Source organism: Hemicordylus capensis, chromosome 1 (assembly GCF_027244095.1).
Source record: "Hemicordylus capensis ecotype Gifberg chromosome 1, rHemCap1.1.pri, whole genome shotgun sequence".
Lineage (NCBI taxonomy): Eukaryota > Metazoa > Chordata > Lepidosauria > Squamata > Cordylidae > Hemicordylus > Hemicordylus capensis.
The window spans coordinates 149,576,140-149,594,636 of NC_069657.1; the positions used below are offsets into that span (position 1 = coordinate 149,576,140).

Sequence of the window (18,497 nt, forward strand, 5' to 3'; positions counted from 1 at the left end):
AGGAAAAAATTGCCCATCCATTCATTTCCTGTAGATGTAGCGCAAGATCCTTTTCTTACAGCACCAGCTTGGATTCCTGTGCATACTTTGCATGCCTATGTGAGAAATGCCACTCTGTAAATACATCTTTTGTGCATAGCTGTCAAAGATCCCTAGAGGGGTGGTGTAACTTATTAAGCACATTGGTCAAAGAGCAAAAAGCATTCCAGTGCTTCCATGGGGGCTAAAATAGTATTGTGATACCACAGCCCTCTTCCCTTTGCACGTTGGCACTGGTATAGGTTAGAGGGCAAACAAGATGGTAGCCCAACAAAGATGGGACTATCACCACTACCAAGCCTAGAAAACAAAGTGGTAGTGTTAGCTGATGGTTTGGGTGTTTTTGGTTTTTTTGGGTGTGTGTGTGTGTGTGAAAGATCTTTTCTCTTTGCATTATTGCTGGCCCCACTGACTTAAGAGAACTAGCATGGATATGAGCAAGGGCTGGCAGGACTCATCTTGCAGCCACTGTTAATCTAGTGTGTCTAGGCAGCCCTAGGGAGTGCTACACTGCACAGAGATTCACAAGTGGACACCCTTTATGCAGTGCTGGTCTTAGTTTCTGAACTGCAAAGTGCATGTGCATATATAGGAGGACACTTATTTATCACAACAATGAATAGTGAAACATCACAAACTCTCTGCTCAGGGGAAACTACTTCCCAAAAAGTTTGAATGTAAAGAATCTCAGTGAAGAGCTCTTATTTCATTCCTAGTAGGAATGAGTGGGACTGAATTGGGGGGGGGGGGAGGTGAGATCAGTGCATGGCAGAATTTAGTTGAGAACATCAGTTTGCTTTTTAATTGAAGAGAACCTTATACTCTTTGAGCAAGTTTCAAAGACATGCCAGATGCTGCTTGAGAAGCTAAAAATTGCCTTGGGATAGCACTTAACAGAGAAGACAGGACTTCACCCCTCTTTCAAGTCTATAAAATACCAGTCTTGCAAACTGGAAGAATCCATCAATATAACATTGCAGATTGCCCCACAACAAACAAAATAAAGCAAGAAGGGATATTTGGCTGTGTGTTCAAGAAGGTTGCTTCCTGAGTATCACACCCATCCTGCAGCAGCTCCATTGAGTACCACTCTGCTTCCGGGTTAGATTCAAGGTGCTGGTCTTGACCTTAAAAAGCTCTACATAGCTTGGGGCAAGGGTACTAGTTGGACATTTGCGCATGTGAACCTGCCAGGGCCCTCTGCTCAGCATCTGCAATGCCAGGTTCGTCCAAAATAAATCGGAACTCATCCATGATTTGATCATGGATGAAGGGGCCAACCTGGTGTGTATTACCGAGACTTGGTTGGGGGGAGGCTAGTGGTCCAGTTTGGTCCCAACTTCTTTCTCCAGGATATTCTGTAGAGGAGAAGGTGAGGGGACGTGGGCAGGGAGGTAGAGTGGCTGTGATCTATAAGAATAACATCTCCCTTACCAGGGTCCCTGTTAGGGTATCGGACCATATTGAATGCGTGTACTTGAGTTTGGGGACCAGGGATAGATTGGGACTTCTGTTGGTGTACCGATCGCCCTGCTGCCCTATAGAATCCCTTACTGAGCTCTCAGACTTGGTCGCGGAACTTGCGTTGGAGTCTCACAGACTTTTGGTGCTGGGGACTTCAATGTTCATTTCAGGACCAATTTGTCCGGGGCAGCTCAGGAGTTCATAGTGGCCATGAAAACTATGGGCCTATCCCAAGCGGTCTCTGGATCGACACATATTGCAAGTCACACACTTGATTTGGTCTTTTACTCTGATCGGAGTGGTGTTCCGTGGGTGGGGACTCCTATGATTTCCCCATTGTCATGGATGGACCACCATCTGGTTAAGGTTGGACTTACAACCGCTTTCCACCTTCGCAGGGGTGAGGGGCCTATTAGAATGGTCTGCCCGAAGAGGTTACTGGATCCGGTAGGATTCCAAGAAGCCTTGGAGGGATTCAGTGTTGGCTCTGCTGGTGATCCTGTTGATGTCCTGGTTGAGAACTGGAACAACTTGCTCACCAGGGCAGTAGACATGATTGCTCCTAAGCGTCCCCTGCAAACTGCTTCAAAATTGGCCCCTTGGTATACGGAAGATCTACGGGGGATGAAGCGGCAAGGGAGGCGACTGGAGCGCAAGTGGAGAAAAACACGACTCGAATCCGACAGATTACGACATAGAGCACATTTAAAGATCTATGCTCAGGTGATACGTGCAGCAAAGAAGCCGTTCTTTTCTGCCCGTATTGCCTCTGCAAGTTTATGTCCAGCGGAGTTGTTCAGGGTTGTGAGGGGACAAGTGTCTGCCCCCTCTCCCTTGAACCAGAATTTTGAAGCATCGGTTACCCACTGTGGTGTGTTTAATGAATTTTTCGCAGACAAAATCTCTCGGATTCGGGCCGACTTAGGTGGAGACTCCACAATTAATTTGACGTCTGAACTGGAGGTGTCCAACTCCTCTTATGCAATTCGACTGGATCAATTTCAGTTTGTGACTGCTGATGATGTGGACAAGCTGCTTGGAGCGGTTAGGCCTACCGCTTGTTCCCTTGATCCTTGTCCAACATGGCTTGTTCTATCTAGCAGGGAGGCTGTTGTAGGCGGCCTGGTAGAAAGCATAAATGCTTCTCTGAGGGAGGGCAGGATGCCTCCTTAAGGAGGCAGTTATTAGACCTCTTCTAAAAAAACCTGTGTTAGATCCCTCAGAGTTGAGCAATTATAGCCAGTTTCCAGTCTCCCATGGTTGGGCAAGGTAATTGAGAGGGTGGTGGCCTCTCAGCTCCAGGTGGTCTTGGAGGAAACTGATTATCTAGACCCATTTCAAACTGGTTTTCGGGCGGGCTATGGGGTGGAGACTGCCTTGGTCGGCCTGATGGATAATCTCCAATTGGGAATTGACAGAGGAATTGTGACTGTGTTGGTCCTCTTGGATCTCTCGGCTACTTTCGATACTATCAACCATAGTATCCTTCTGGAACGTCTGAGAGTGCTGGGGGTGGGAGGCACTGTTTTACAGTGGTTCCGCTCCTACCTCTTGGACAGATTCCAGATGGTGTTGATTGGAGATTGTTGCTCTTCAAAATCTGAGCTTAAGTATGGTGTCCCTCAAGACTCCATACTTTCTCCAATGCTTTTTAATATCTACATGAAACCGCTGGGAGAGATCATCAGGGGATTTGGAGCTGAGTGTTACCAGTATGCTGATGACACCCAAATCTACTTCTCCATGTCAACTTCTTCAGGAGTTGGCATATCCTCCCTAAACGCCAGCCTGGAAGCAGTAATGGGCTGAATGAGGGAGAATAAACTGAGGCTGAATCCAGATAAGATGGAGGTACTTATTGTGTGGGGTCGGAACTCTAGAGACTATTTTGATCTACCTGTTCTAGACGGGGTCACACTTCCCCAAAAGGAACAGGTTCACAGTCTGGGAGTACTTCTGGATCAACGTCTCTCCTTGGTTTCTCAGGTGGAGGTGGTGGCCAGGGGGGCTTTCTATCAGCTCCGGCTGATACGCCAGCTGTGCCCGTTTCTCGAGATCAATGACCTCAAAACAGTGGGACATTTGTTGGTAACTTCCAGACTTGACTTCTGTAATGCACTCTACGTGGGGCTGCCTTTGTACATAGTCTGGAACTTCAGTTGGTCCAGAATGCGGCAGCCAGGTTGGTCTCTGGGTCATCTTGGAGAAACCACATTACTCCTCTGTTTGATGGAGCTACACTGGCTGCCAATAGGTTTCCGGGCAAAATACAAAGTGCTAGTTATAACTTATAAAGCCCTAAACGGCTTAGGTCCTGGGTCTTCTTCGTTACGAGCCCCACCGCCCATTGAGGTCACTTGAGGAGGTCCGTCTCTAGTTGCCAACTCATTTGGTGGCTACACAGAGACAGGCCTTCTCAGCTGCTGCCCCGAGATTTTGGAATGCACTCTCTCTGCTGGGATACGAGCCTCCCCATCTCTGGCAATTCTTAAAAAACACATCTCTTCAACCAGGCTTTCTCAGCTTTTTAAAACTTGTTTTTTTAATTGTTCTGATTATTTAATTGCTGTTTTACGATGTTTTTAATTGTTAATCGTTTTATGCTTTATAATTTTTGTTTTAATTATTAACTATTTTTAATGGTGTGTTTTAATGTAAACCGCTCTGAGCCTTTTGGAAGGGCGGTACAAAAGTTCAAACAAACAAACAAACAAATCAATCTCAGGTCCTGCCACAAACAGAGATCCAGGATCTAGAGAAAGGGCCGTTTGTTTTGTTTGTTTAAAAAACTTTGCTCCCCTACCCCCGGGCTTTGGAATACCCTCCCCAAAGAGCATTGCCATGCTCCGCCCTTGTTTTTAAAAAACAATTAAAAACAGATTTTTAAAGAGGCTTTTAAATGTTTTATCTGCTTATATCTGGTAAGTTCCTTAGTTTGTATATTTCCCAGTTTTTAGGTTATTAACTTTTAATTTGAAACTTTATTTAAAAAACCTTTAATTTTAAATATGGCTTTAGCTTGGTCTTTTAACTTGTTTAACTTCATTAATCTTTTATTTTACATTGTATCTACTTTAGTAATGTTGTGAGCCGCCCCAAGCAGTAGTGTACTGGAGGGTCGGAGTATGAATATTTTAGATAAGTAATAAAAATAAAGTAGCAAGACAAAAATCACACCAATAGCTGCCTTTATTAGAAGAGATCCCATCTACAAGAAATTGTGAAAAAACTACAGCAAAAAATGCTGGCAAGAACACAGGGTAGAGAGTGGGTGCCATCCCTCTACCCCTTCCCCACCCTGAGAACAAGAGGGGGCAGTCAGGCACTCACCAATGAGGGGCAGGGGCAACAAAGCACTGAATTAGCCTTATGTAACAGGTCCTGGGCCTCCTTAATGATCAGCACCATTTCCCAGCATTAAGACTGAAGAAAGCCACAGTAGGTTGGTCTGGTATGACTTTTAGAAATGGTTGACCACATTGACAGCAAGCAATACTTGTCTTCCCGATAGGGAGCAAAAGGACAGGCTCAGGCCAATGAGCAAGTTCACACATCATGTTAACTGTGTGGTAAAGACAGTTATAATTGCCTGAATGTATAAAATTGCTAGCATTTGTCACCGTGGTAGCAAGTCACCACAGATCATTACTTCTTACTGCCTCAGGCAAAATGACCACAAGTAGTGCCAAGTCAGAAGTCCAATTCATAATGCCTGATGCTAGCAGCCCCATTGTGTGAATTTACCCTCAAGTGCTACCTATTGAGGAAAGGCTTCAGCAGGCCTCCATGGCAAATAACTGGCTCCACATAAATGGAAGAAGGGTTAGAAAAGACCAAGGAGGGCCTCACTGTTTCAGTCTTCATCTTACCCCAGCTTTATGCTCCTAATATGGGATGCATTCTTCTAGCCTGTGGCCCTTAAGCAAAGCTGTAAACTTGGGGGCAGGGAAGTGCTGGAGGTTGTACCCAGGAAGGGGAGTCGACATCTACTGGGATAAAGGCAAATAAATATCTCCTCTTCCACTCCCAGACTTTCCTGCTTTATACCTTTCCCATTGAAGTGCCCCAGACCCTGCCCATCCAAGGCTAAACTATGCCCCCTCCCTCCAGCCCTAGCTAGGAAACATGAAGGCTTTGATCCTTCCAAGCTCCAAGGCAGCCTGCGAGGGACACTGCTGAAGCCCCAGAGGTTCAGGCCAGTCTTTGCCACTAGGGGACACACGGAGGTGCCAGCCCAAGCATGAGCAGCTGGTGCAGTGGACAAGTCCAGTGGGAGTTGGCTGTGTAGTGGGCTGGGTGCCAGCTGTGTGATTGGCTGCCATGCAGGTGCTGGGTTGACTGCAGTGTGGGCAAAGTGAGGGACTGATTGGGGCTGGTGGTGGATAAGACAAGGCAATAAGGACCCTGCCCCACAGGTAGAATGCTGTAGCCATAACGCCGCTGCTCCCTGGAAGCTTCTGTCCATCTTGCAAGGTTCTGTTCTCTGCTCCTGGGCATAGAGAGCTGTTTGGCAGCACCAAGCCACGATCCAGATGTTCAACTGAAGAGAGGAGAGGCAGGCAAGGAGCTAGGGCAGCCCTACTGGCAAACTCTGTAGGACTGATCCTCTTTACATGTACTGTGTGATGTACCACAGCAGCAGAGGCAAGGACAGCAGCAATGCCTGTCAGGTATACCACACCAAGAATGCAAGCCAGCTGCGAAAAGAGAAGAGGAATGTAATTACACACTGTGCCTTCTTATCCTAAGACATTCTCTCATCTGGAGCAATCCAGCTGGAACTGGGCACATACATAGCTAAGGACCCACCTGGTCTCTCCTCTGCCTTTCAAACATGGGAGGTGTGTGCTCCTCACACATGTTCAGATGAGAAGCTGACAAAGGAATACATTTCATCCAAATGCCACTATCCTAACCCTTGCTAGTCGAGGGTTTTTAAAAACCTTTTTGGTTGAAAAGTGGCTTAATTATGAAATCAACAATTTAATGTTTCATCCAATGGCAGTACAGAGATCTAAATTATTAATTAATTAATTAATTAATTACATTTCTATACTGCCCAAAACTTGCGTCTCTGGGCGGTTTACAATTAAGATACTTTAAAACATCAAATTACTTAATTAAAATCAGTTAACACATTAAAAATTTTAACACATTTAAAACCCAGTATTTTAAAAACAACCAACAACCACCATCTTTTTCTTTAGAACCATAGATTTAATTAATAGTCAGGGTGAATAAATGCACACTGAAGCATATCCGCATTCACCATGTGAATAAATACACATTGAAGCATATCCAATCCCACTGAACAGGATTAAAGATGCACACTCACGCACACGCACACACACACGACAGAACACACTGACCAGAGTCCATTCAGCTGTTTTCCTCACTTCTCCCCTTCTTTCCCCCACTCCCAAGGTAGCTGCTTTCTCCTCCCCACCCTCCTCCTCTATCCTGAGCTAAGGCTGTCCCATCTCACCTTGGCTACTTGCTGGTAGAACTGATCCCATGCCTGCTGCCATAGTGTTTGTTCCATTAAGACACAGAGGTCTGTATAGGTGAACCAGCCACGTCGAATGCCCTGCTTCTCAGCCACACTGCAGAAAAAAAGGGAAGGAGGAAGTAAAGCCCTTGCCCCAAGAGCATCCTACCACAGACCCTATACTGTGGCAGCATTTTCCACCACAAGCAGGAACTGTTTCCCTGCTAGGTTAAAGGGGCAAAAAATATCCACAGATGTTGTTCCCCTGTCCCAGGAACTGGTAGGCGGCTGGTTCAAGAGCAAGCCCATTAAGATGGCAACAAATCCCATCAACTAAGAGTACCAGTCCACAAGGAATCGTTTACCCCCAACACAGATATGAAATGCAGTAACTGGGTTCCCTTGGTCAGTAAAGAGAGTCTTCACTTAAGTCCTATTCCCTTGTTATTCTCCCTGCATTCATTGCACTCAAGGAGAGAGGGAGCAAGAGTACACCATTCAGCCATTCCCACCCCCTGGCAATGACATGCTTGTTGGATGGCCAACCCCTCCAACATCCCCCCACCCCATGTATCCCTGTATGTAGCACTTGTCCATAGAGTGTGGTGCTGAACACAGGAAGAGATCCTGCAAATCAGAACTCTGGCAGACTCCCTCCTCACACACAGTGCTATCCAACTGTCCACAGAGAAGTGATGAATATGAGACTGCTTGGAGGTGGAGGCACTACCTAGCATGCCTCCACCCCACACTGATTGAACATAGGGAGAGCAATGAATAAGTAGGGCTTCTTTATTCTGGTTTTCTAGACCAAATGATTCATATGAGTATGGCTTCCAATTGTGGACCAAGAACTCAGCAGCAGTCATGAATGGCTTACACCATCTGCTGCCACCACAAAGCCATATGTGGGAGATAGACAGGCAGACCTGCTGTACATCTCAAAGCCCTGAAGCCATTAAAGGGGAAGTGTCTTCATCAAAGTCTCAAATCTAGCAGTGGATCCAACAGTTTTCGACCAATCAGGACATGCAGGTAGGCAATTTATGACCATATTTCACCAATCCAGGATGGATAGCAGCTGCTTCACAAACCTAGTGACAGGATAGGCCAAAAGATATGCCTTGTGCTGGGCTGTAGAAGGACAATGACATCCAAAATAAGTTAAAGCACCCACCATCCCTCCAGCCAGCTGAGCACTTCAAAAAGTTCCTTGGGATCTGTATAAAGGCTCCAGTCCTGTGGAAAATTGAAGGAATGATTACACTAGTGAGCAAAAGTCATCTTTCCACCCATTCACTTGCTGTATACCATAACTAAGCAAGTTAACAGCCCTACTTCATAGGTAGTGTTAAGCATCTTTAATAAAATTTTACTAGTTTTTGTTTGGAACATTTCTGACAGATTAATTCCTGTCAACAGCCGTCCCCATGTCTGCAAAGTCACGTTACAAGGATAAGAAACCCTATGCATTACAGAGGCTTCCTAACAAACAAATGGTGGCAGCGGAGATAAGTGAAGTGAACAAGCCTGGGTAACCTTAAAAGGTGAAACACATCTGGAAATAAACTTAACACACACAGCAGAATCAGACCCAAACACCACAGGCCCCATTATGGAATGCCCTCCCCGACCAAGTGAGGGCACCTGCCTATACTAGCATCTGGCAGGCACCAAGTTATAACCATTCTTTGAGTGACCTGGAAATGCGCCAACTGTTAATGATATTGGCAGCTTTATTGCTATCCTTATCCATGTTTATAAAATTGCATGATATGGCTTTTAAGATTTTCTGTATTTATTGTTGTGAACTGCTTGGTAAGCTGTTAAGCAGAAAACCCATATACAGATTTAAATCTCTGTATTCAGTTCTCAAATTTTACCATGAACATGCATTATTTCACAACCTTCACGAGCAGCACCTAGACCCTTCCTTCTGGGCTCATCTGAATTTCAGTTGTCCTCAATGGAGGATCACCTCCCCCTTTCTCTTGCAGTGACCCCCTTCCTCACACGCAACAAATACAAGAGCCTTACAATGGCACTGAGGAAATTCATCTCCAGCGTATTCATGGTCTGTATGTCCACCTTGCCTGCAGCACCCCACTCATCATTGAAGACCTCTTCCTCTTCCCCTTCATCGTATAGGTACTTGCTGGCAACCATCTGAAAGCAACAGAAGGGACTATGTTAGAGTGGTACAGGCTGAACTTTCACGAGGAGGAGGTGGTACTCCTGCTTCTTTACTTGGACGGGGCAGATACAGACGACCTCATTTTTAGGGATAGCAAAAACCCAGGGGGGGTGGGATCTACAATAAAGCCTGCATTGCCATACCCTCAGCTTATTATTATTTACATAAGGCACTGTACTAAGAATAAGAGGATAGGTCCCTGCCCTAAGAGGTTTACAATCCAGATAATTTAAACAGGTTTGACAGCAATACTTAGTCATAAGTGGCAGCACAGCAACTAGAAAGAGTAAGGGGATGGTGGAATGGAATCTGACACAGGAAAACCCATCCCTTCACCCCAAAAAAGATATAACAGAGAAGGGGGAAGAAAAGATAATACTTGGGAGTCCTATAGTAGTGTATTAAAGACAACTCACATATATTATCTCCATAACTGTACAAAGCACTCTGCAACTACTTGGACCTCAGTATTATCCGCATATTTCAAGTGGTAAGCCAAGGTTGGGAGAACAATGGCTTGCCTAAAAGCCACCAAGTGAGTTCAGGGCTAGGGCAAAGTCTGAGCTGGGGCTTCATGGCTCAAGTCCTTACCTACTGCATCCCAATATTTGAAATGGGGATCTATTGGCTAGTTTATAAGGAACCAAACACATTTCTGAGGTGCTGGGGGCTCAGAAGAATTATGATAGTTATGATGTGGGGCCCAGACAGACACAAAATTTCCCGGTATTAAACTAAGCCCCTAAGGGAAGAGAGTTTTTGTTGCCAGAATTGTGAAGTACCACTATGGCACTGTATAACCATACATGTGGGCAATCAATCCTTTTACTGCTTATCCACTACCTTGCCTGCCCAATTTCATTGCTCACCATAGAGATCAAGAAGAGGTCAGAGGATGAGATCTGCTGCAGGTATTCAGGATTGCGGTGCCGAAGCCTCTCAATGTAAACCAGAGCCAACATCATGGAGCAGGGGGAGATGCAAGCCTCCCTGGGACAAAAAAGACACCCGAGACACCAGCTCAAACACTCCATGACTTTCTACATGTTCTATGTACTGGAACTTGGCTGTTGTGCAGCCTGCTGACCTTCATTTGCAAACTTTATTCAGCTTCATTAAAAAGGGGGGGAGGGGTGAAACACAGTAAGGATGTGCTTGAAACATGATTCAGCATATGAATTGCGGGGACATCCCTTTAAAACAGAGGGCTTACACAGCCCCACTTCCACAATGGCAGCACGCTCCCCAGTTATGCCCTTGCGCCAGCAGGGTGTCTCCCAGCTGCCCCTGTGTGAGGCCAGCATGCATATGGCCTCCACATGTAGATGCCGAATCATGTTTCGAGCACATCTCTAGAACACAGACAAACAGATCTGGAAGTATTGGCTTCCATGCAGCACCATTACGGAGTTGCCTGGGGTAGGTGCAAAAGAGGACATGTAATTCTGTAGATTTTGCAAAGCACAGACCCTGCTTTCAGCTAGAAAAATCTCTTAGAAAAGTAGGCTGATATAAAAAGAATTCTGTTATCTTTCTCTGAAGTTTAGATCAGGAGCTGGTGGGGTTTATCCTCTAAACCAGGGATTCTCAACGTTGGGTCCCCAGATGTTATTGGACTTCAACTCCCAAAATCCCCAGGCCCAGTGGCCTTTGGCTGGGGATTATGGGAACTGAAGTCCAATAACATGTGGGGACCCAACATTGAAAATCCCTGCTCTAAACTGTCACGAATTGTTTTCAATTAGCATCTCGTTTCTTTCAGAAAGATTAATACCTTATCAAGATTAATACCTCTCCCACAGTTATTCTACATAACTGGATTGCAACATCCTTTTCCTCCTCAATAATTGGAGCCCCGCCCCAGTTTTTTTTTAGAAAAATGTAAAGCTGTGTTCAAATATATCAACTTATAATCTTACTATTTCTGGGTTTACAGTCATTTTGAATGTGCACACACAGTTACTTCATTATCTCTCAAGACCCCCCTCCCACACTTAAGAGAGCCTTGTTAATTTTTTGTTAAAAGGCTGATTTTGCACAAATATACCAAGTGATTGGAATGTGCACATACTTAAAAGTATATGCTGCCTTTCCACCAAGACAATCACAAGATGGCATGAACAGAGCCCACAATCCCAAGAAAGGGAAGTGCAAATGGATGGGAAACATGCATCGATCAGCATGGGAAAAGGAGGACCAGAAAAGGATTCCAAGCCATACCGGGAGACGTGAGATACATATTTTTTTTGGAGCCTGCGAATGGGACTGGGAGCAGCTTTCTGGAGTAATTCAACAGCAATGTCTAGAAAGGAAAAAGCAGTAAAGTTCAACACAGTGCACAGAGTCCATTCTCCCCAAGCCATCCTGATGTTCTAATCCAAGCACCCACCACTGTAGGAAGCAATATCCTTTTCAAGAGAGGAAAGTCTGCTCTACATAGCCAACCTGGCAAAGAAAGATGCTTCAGAATTCAAAGCACAAGGTTAAAGCCTTGAAGGGCAGAGAAGTGATTGCATCTCTAAAGGTGATGTGTCAATCTGGCAAACCCCATTACAAATTATGAGATTATGCTGTACAGAACTACCAGAACCACCTGACAGCAAATTGGGACAGTGGCCTGGTTATTTCCAGATCCTAGACACATTTACCTATTAGAAATGTTCTAATTAACAGTAAGAAGTTGCAACTTTTAAAAAGTTCACCAAAAAAGCAAGTCATTAATAATGTTTAAATACAATTTGTTGCTTAAAAGGTAACTAATCGTGCAACAGATACAAACAGATGTACAAAGCACAAGTTAGTTATTTGGCCTATGCTTTCCACAGCTAACTTTATGGTGATGATCTTATATAACATCCCTCAAAGCAGAAAGAAGCCAAAATAGTCAAGAAAAAAAAAGGGAGTGGTGAAGTAGAAGTTGGGAGAAAGGGTACAGAGTTTTTGTTTTTGTTATTTTAAACTGGTCTATTGACTTCAAGGAGTCAAGTGATGATTAAGTGGGTTGTGGACTGCAGCTTTGGATACTTCCACATAAGCACATCATAGTCCTTGGCATTATTTGTTACGGGCATTTCTCTCACAGGTATTTCCAAGTTGACCAGATCAGCCATATCTGTATCTGTGCTAACAAACTTTGACCCAACTTTGGACTTCTACCTCTACAATACTCATCTCTCAGCAAGCACCAATGCTCCAAGTCACAGCCTTCTCCTGTTTGTTCAGGTGTTATTTTAGCCTAGTAGATGTAAAGAAGAGGCAATTTCCATTGGTGCACTTTTCTTTCCCCTGCATGACAAACTGCACTGCTGAAAGTCCTGCCCTCTTTTCCATATGACAGCCCTGTTTTACTATCCTTTACCTCTCTCCCTGCCAGTCACAAGCCTCAATTGCAGGATTGGTTGGGAAGTAAAATATGGTGGGCAAAATTCATTGCAGAGATTGAATGGGAAGAAATCAATGTATGCCACCCTGAACTCCTTAGAAGAGGGGCAGGATACAAATAAATCTAAGAGGCCTATGGTAGTTAGTTCAATTATAGATGAACGAGGGCAGTTTTCCTGCACGTGACTTAACATTCCAATCACAGCAATCTGGGGCCTTTCAACAGCCAAAAATGTTGATAAAGCAAAGTAGGAAGTGAATTCATTCTTAGAATCAAGTATCAACGTGGCAGAAACCAAGTATGAAAAAATGATCAGTGCTCTTCTAGGCTACATAAAATGAATGAGGGAAGGGGCAGGGGAAGAGGAGAGATCCTGGCTCTGATAAATTTATACCAAGATGTGTGTTGGGGGGTGGGGAGAGAAACAGAGGCGGGAAGCAATACAGCCAATTCTTAAGGATTTCCTCCCCAAGTAGCATCCAGTTAAAGCAAGCCACGTTTGCTTTCAGGGGGTTAAAGAGGCTGGGAGAATGGAAAGGGAGTTTTTCAGCCTTGTCTGTAAGCAGATGGGGTTCATCCTCTTTCCAGCCCCTTTCCCAACCCAGCCACAACATACCCAGGCCAGACTCACCTGCAACAGGACTTGAAAGGTTATCAAGGGCATTTTCTTTATCCCAACCATAGTAAAGCCGCTTACGTACCCGATCACTCAGCTGCTGGTGCCTGGGAAGAAACTGAGATAAAGGACTGGCAAATGAGGATGCGGTGCTAGAACTCTCCATCCTCTCCCACACACAACTGAAACCCTCACTTCTACAATGTGTAAGAGCATGATTAGTACCTGTGGGAGTAACCACCACAAAAAGCATTAATTCAACTCAGTTCTAGGCAAGAGAAGTTAGGCATGACAAAAAGGATACTCCTCAACACCCAAGGATCTCTCAGCCTCCAGAAGTAGCCCAATAAAGGCAGATTTACATTGATATTTGGTCATGTACCCTTATTCCAGGTCCAGTGCCAAGATGCTCTGCAATACACTGTCAACAGGGTACCACAAATGCTTATGTTACATACAGCATAACTACTCAAGGAGACAAGGACAGGTAAGGGAGCACATCAACACATTAAGTCAGATTCATAGTGTCAACTGGGGATATCCCAGCAGGCTCTTAAAATTCAGGAGAAATCTACTGTCCTCATTAGATTGTCCTCAATAGGAATCTACTGTCCTCATCCATGGCCACCAGAGCATTATAACAGAAAGGAGTATTCACTCACAACAGACCACAGTCATCTGGTAGCTAGAGGAGCCTCTTCCCCATCCATTCATCAATTGCAAAGAGGTACCGAAATGAAGCAGATGGTGCTTTGAAATCTAGGTAAGGAAAAGTTGCACAACTGCCCTGCAACTTCTTCTGCTGTGTAGCATATCAAACCTAAGCACACCTCGTTGTCCTGAGATTGCCATTCACTCACAAACCATGCTCAGATTACATCACAACAGATTACAGATCTGCTCATGTATTCAAGCTGTAGCCATCCCATCCCAAAGCTTCACAGTAAAGGTCTCATTAAAGACACAAGCTCCTTACTAAGAACTCAAACCTTCATGCCACCTTGGAGAGATTAAGGCAGTGCAATCCTATACATACATGGTAGTAAGCCCCAATGGGTCGGCAAGAACGTTGTTGCTGGGTCAGAGTTTGAGACTGCTTGCAGAAACACCATTGTAGAAAGTTGCCTTGGTATGAAGAGCAACACTGACATTGCCCTCAAGGAGGACAACAGGAATTAGGCCTAGAAGCCTTACAAAAATGTTTTTAATTTGAGGAACCTTTACCCAAAAAGAGGCTATGGAAAGGGAAAGCTGCAACACTACAGGATGGACAATTCAAGCATGAAGGGTGGGATGGGGAGAAGAAGGACTGCCTTGTATTCGAGGCAGGCCAGTGGAAGTGTTTTTAATAATAATAATAATTAGAGTGGAAAGGAGGCAGAAATATTTCTGCTAAGACACCATCCAGCCTACATAATTCCTGGCTCATATGGAGTCATGCTTCCAGGACATTGTTTTATGAGGATCTCTTGGTTCTGTTTGCTCTTATCAGTCACTGGGTAGAATCTGCAGCAGCCAACATAGGCTGGGATGTGAGAGGGGAGCATCGCTCAGGAGCAAAGGTGGGGGGCAAAGAAGGAAGTTCATTGACACTGCAGGATTAGGCGGTACATGTCTGCCCCTTCCCTTCTTCCACTCTGTCCCAAAGCAGTGGCACTCCTGAGCTGAATCAAAGTAGCAAACATCATCAGCCATCCATGGTCCTCTTCTGGCTGAAGACACCTGTCACTAAGAGAGACTCATCTGGATGAAGTGTCAAGATACCTTATGCAAGTGATCCCAAGCTGGGTATTTGGTACAGCAATAGCTAAAGATTGGGAGCTAGAATGGGAGGAATAGAGAAGCAAGTGTCTGTGAAGAAGACAGCTTGACTTCTGAAGGTGAGCACTTTGTGCTGGTCTTGCCCCAACCTCCTAGATCTCACTGATCTCCCAAAATTTCTTTACAAAGACTGTAGTGGATATAAGACTTTTTCATCTAGCATGCTGACATAACTGCCACTTCCAGGTTTTTTGTCCCAGCTTTTGCCCTCTCCTTGTTGCCAGTACCTATTTCTCTCATTAACTGAGAAAACTAAAGGACAGGCCATGAGCAAGTTAATTCCTTTGTACACTGCAGTAGTCAAATCATCTTCCAAATGCAGGGCCGTAACTACTATTAGGCAAGGGGAGGCAGCTGCCTGGGGGCCCCCATGCCTCGAGGGGCCCCCTTCAGGTAAGTCACATGACTATATATTGTGAAGTGTGTGAGTGTATCAGCGAGGGGCCCATTTTAAAATTTTGTCTCTGGGCCCACTCCAGCCTTGTTACGCCCCTGTCCAAATGGATCACTGAAACTATGTACTGCTTGGGGGAAAAGCCTGTTAAACCTGCAAGCTGTACCTATGTCTGCTTGTATGTCCCTCACTAGTTTTAAATCTTATGCCTTTGCCTACTCTTGCCCAGAGTTACTTATGTCTTTTCTTTATGTGCTGCGACAGTTATTCCTTCCATCATCAGTTTCTTTTTCCAGGATTTTCAAACCTTCCTTATTCAGTCTAACTTGGTTCTTCACAAATCCTGAGAATCAAGGACAAGAGACTGGACGGTCAGTCCCAGGATACCTGCTGCTTCAAAGTATAACACTTCAGTATAACACTTCAAAGTATAACACAACTAGGAGGAAGCAAGATGACAATGCTGACAACCGACTTCCATGTAGAACTATTTTCCTTAAGTTTTGAACTACATTTGACACCTATCAGAGTGAATTATCCCTCATTCTTTCAGTACATGAAAGCAATTTTAATCCACGCTGAGAGCCAGCAGTTAAATAAGACAGGATTATAAGATTTTTCCAGAACTGTCATAGTAATTCTTAGTGAATATGGATGCAGCACTGGACTTCCTACCAGATAAGTATGTATAAAATTGAAACGCAAGTTATCTAGAACACGGCTGTGACCTTGGGTACATGCCTCCAGACAACACACAATGCCTTCCATTTGGCACACTCGCACCCTTTTATTTTAATCTGGATAATCGGTTCGAAGCCACCATCAACCCCTAGTTCTGCACTCAGTCGCTCAAAGGAACTCTATTCCGCCACCAGAATAGGAAAACATCGACTGAAAGGCTTCGAAAGGATTCCAAACATACACACCGTGTTTACAAAATGAGTAGATGGGGCGCGTCACAAGCCAATTAACGCGCCTGACTACTACGCAGCTGGGGGAAACAAAGCCGACGAGATACGGAGTGGCGGGTGGGCGCGGCCACTCGAAGCTCAACGGCGTCCAGCGAGCTTCGGGGCTCCAGGGCGCAGCGAGCCTGGACGGCGCGGCGCTCCCGCTGGATCCGGGCGGAGACCAAAGAAAAGAGAAGGCTCAGAGGCGGACAGCGCAGCTCACCGTGAACTCCTGGAAACCGCTCAGGGAGAAAGCGCCCTCCTCGTCCAGAAGAAGCCCGTTCAGGTCCATCCTGCTAAGCACGGAGGGAGCGTCGAGGGCGCTGCTTCCTGGATGCGACTTCTTTAGGGCCGGTGCAGGCAGCGCGCAGCTGCGGGGTGCGGGCTCCGTCGGGCGACCCCTGCTTTGGGCTGGGAACTGCCCAGCGAACGCTCCTTCGCTGGTGGCGCCGCGAAGGAAGAGGGAAAAAGGCCCACCCCGGCTTCTCGCCTTCCTGTTCCTGGGGCGGGCCAGGAGGCGGATCTCTTCCCTGGCCCTCCCTCTTGGCAAGAGAGGCGGCACGCGCTCTTGAGTCTGCCGTCGGAGCAGCTTCCGAGCTGCCGGGGAGCGGGGCCAGAGAGCTAGGGAGGATTGCTAGGAGATTGCTTCTCCTCTCTTCTCATCCCCCGTTCGTTCACCTTGCCTCCGGGGCGGGTTTGAGCTGGAGAACCGAACGACTTCGCTTCAGCTGGAGCGCCGGTGTCGTCGTTAAGAGTGCTGATCTAGGACCCGGGGGGGACTGTTCAAAACCTCACTTGGGCGGGAGGGGCCTGCAGCCTAGCCTACCCCAGGGGTCCAGCGAGAAAAAGGGAAATGGAGGCAGTGTCTACCCAAATGAAAATTCTAGCTCCCCGAATGAAACTCTTTCAGTTCTCATATTTCTAACATTTCAGTAATTTAAAAACTCAGCTGCTAAAAATACAGCTTAGGCAGCCAAAGGGTGGTGGGATGGGGGCAAGGTTCATTGGTCATAGCGAGGAAATCTGAATGTCGGTAACAAATACAGGCAGGGGCATAGCAAGGTTGGAGTGGGCCCAGAGATAAGATTTAAAAATGCGCCCCCCCCCGAAGCTCAGCTCATGAAATAAATAAATCTTGTTATTTTTAAAAAGGTTTTGTAAATTGTGGACGATGCAAGTCATTTAATGATACTAGAGAAAGACATGCTGTTATGGTAGCTCCAGGTCTTAACACCCACATTAATTTTGGAGGATGAATACAAGTGAAGGAAGCATGGGCGGGCGGGTACGGAGCTAGAGGAGTCAGTCATGTGACTTGCCTCTGAGGGGGCCCCCAAGGCAGTGGGCCCCCAGACAACCCTTGCCCTATTATAGTTATACCCCTGAATGCAGGAGAGGTGTGAACAGTTTTAAATGCCTCATATTTTATTTTTACATTTCTATCCTGCTCTTCCTCCAAGGAGCCCAGAGGAGTGTTTATTCTCACAACAACCCTGTGAGGTAGGTTAGGATGAGAGAGAAGTGCCTGGCTCAGAATCACCCAGTGAGTTTCATGGCTGTATGGGGATTTGATCTCAGGTTTTCCCAGTCCTACTCTAAAAGTGAGACTTGACAGCACAACTTTACCTTTACTCTAACCACTACAGCATGGTGATGACTTTGAAGTCAGAGGAATGACTTCATGCCTAGTGCCCTGAACAAGGAAGAACATCCAACCAATTTAAATTGTACATTAAATATATTGCAGCTTCCACATCAGCTTCTGTTGTTGATGCCTTGGGGGCCGTTGCTTCTTAAGTACCACTGATCCCCCTTTGGTGCACATAACAGTAAAAGATGTAATAAAATAAGACATATTTAGTGTCTGTATCTAATGGTCTTTACAATGAAAACCAATGAACTATAAAATGAAGTTGAGATATGTTCAGAGAAACAGGATTAAATTAATTCATGCACCTAAAGCTGAAGCAGAAATACAAACAGGGAAGATTACAGAAGGGCAGGAAATGCAGAGATAAGACAGGAACTGGGCCCATTCAAATGAATAAGTGTGAACACAAATCAAGATGAATGAAGAGTTGGCAAACTTAGGGGTTTGCAATTGGAAGGAAAGATGGGGAAGAAACTGTTGCTATGCACTGCAAAGACA

At 45.5% G+C, this 18,497-nt stretch overlaps 1 protein-coding gene across 1 annotated transcript; it reads right to left on the reverse strand.

The window, feature by feature from the left end:
- Positions 1–4,674: 4,674 nt before the first annotated feature.
- CNPPD1 (cyclin Pas1/PHO80 domain containing 1) lies at positions 4,675–17,018 on the reverse strand. The gene is made up of 8 exons (XM_053284235.1): positions 16,572–17,018; positions 13,199–13,301; positions 11,406–11,487; positions 10,055–10,175; positions 9,029–9,157; positions 8,169–8,230; positions 6,989–7,106; positions 4,675–6,200 (listed from the first exon to the last, which is right to left on the reverse strand). The coding sequence occupies exons 1-8, from the start codon at positions 16,638–16,640 to the stop codon at positions 5,616–5,618; spliced, it is 1,269 nt and encodes a 422-aa protein (XP_053140210.1). The 5' UTR covers positions 16,641–17,018; the 3' UTR covers positions 4,675–5,615.
- Positions 17,019–18,497: the final 1,479 nt, after the last annotated feature.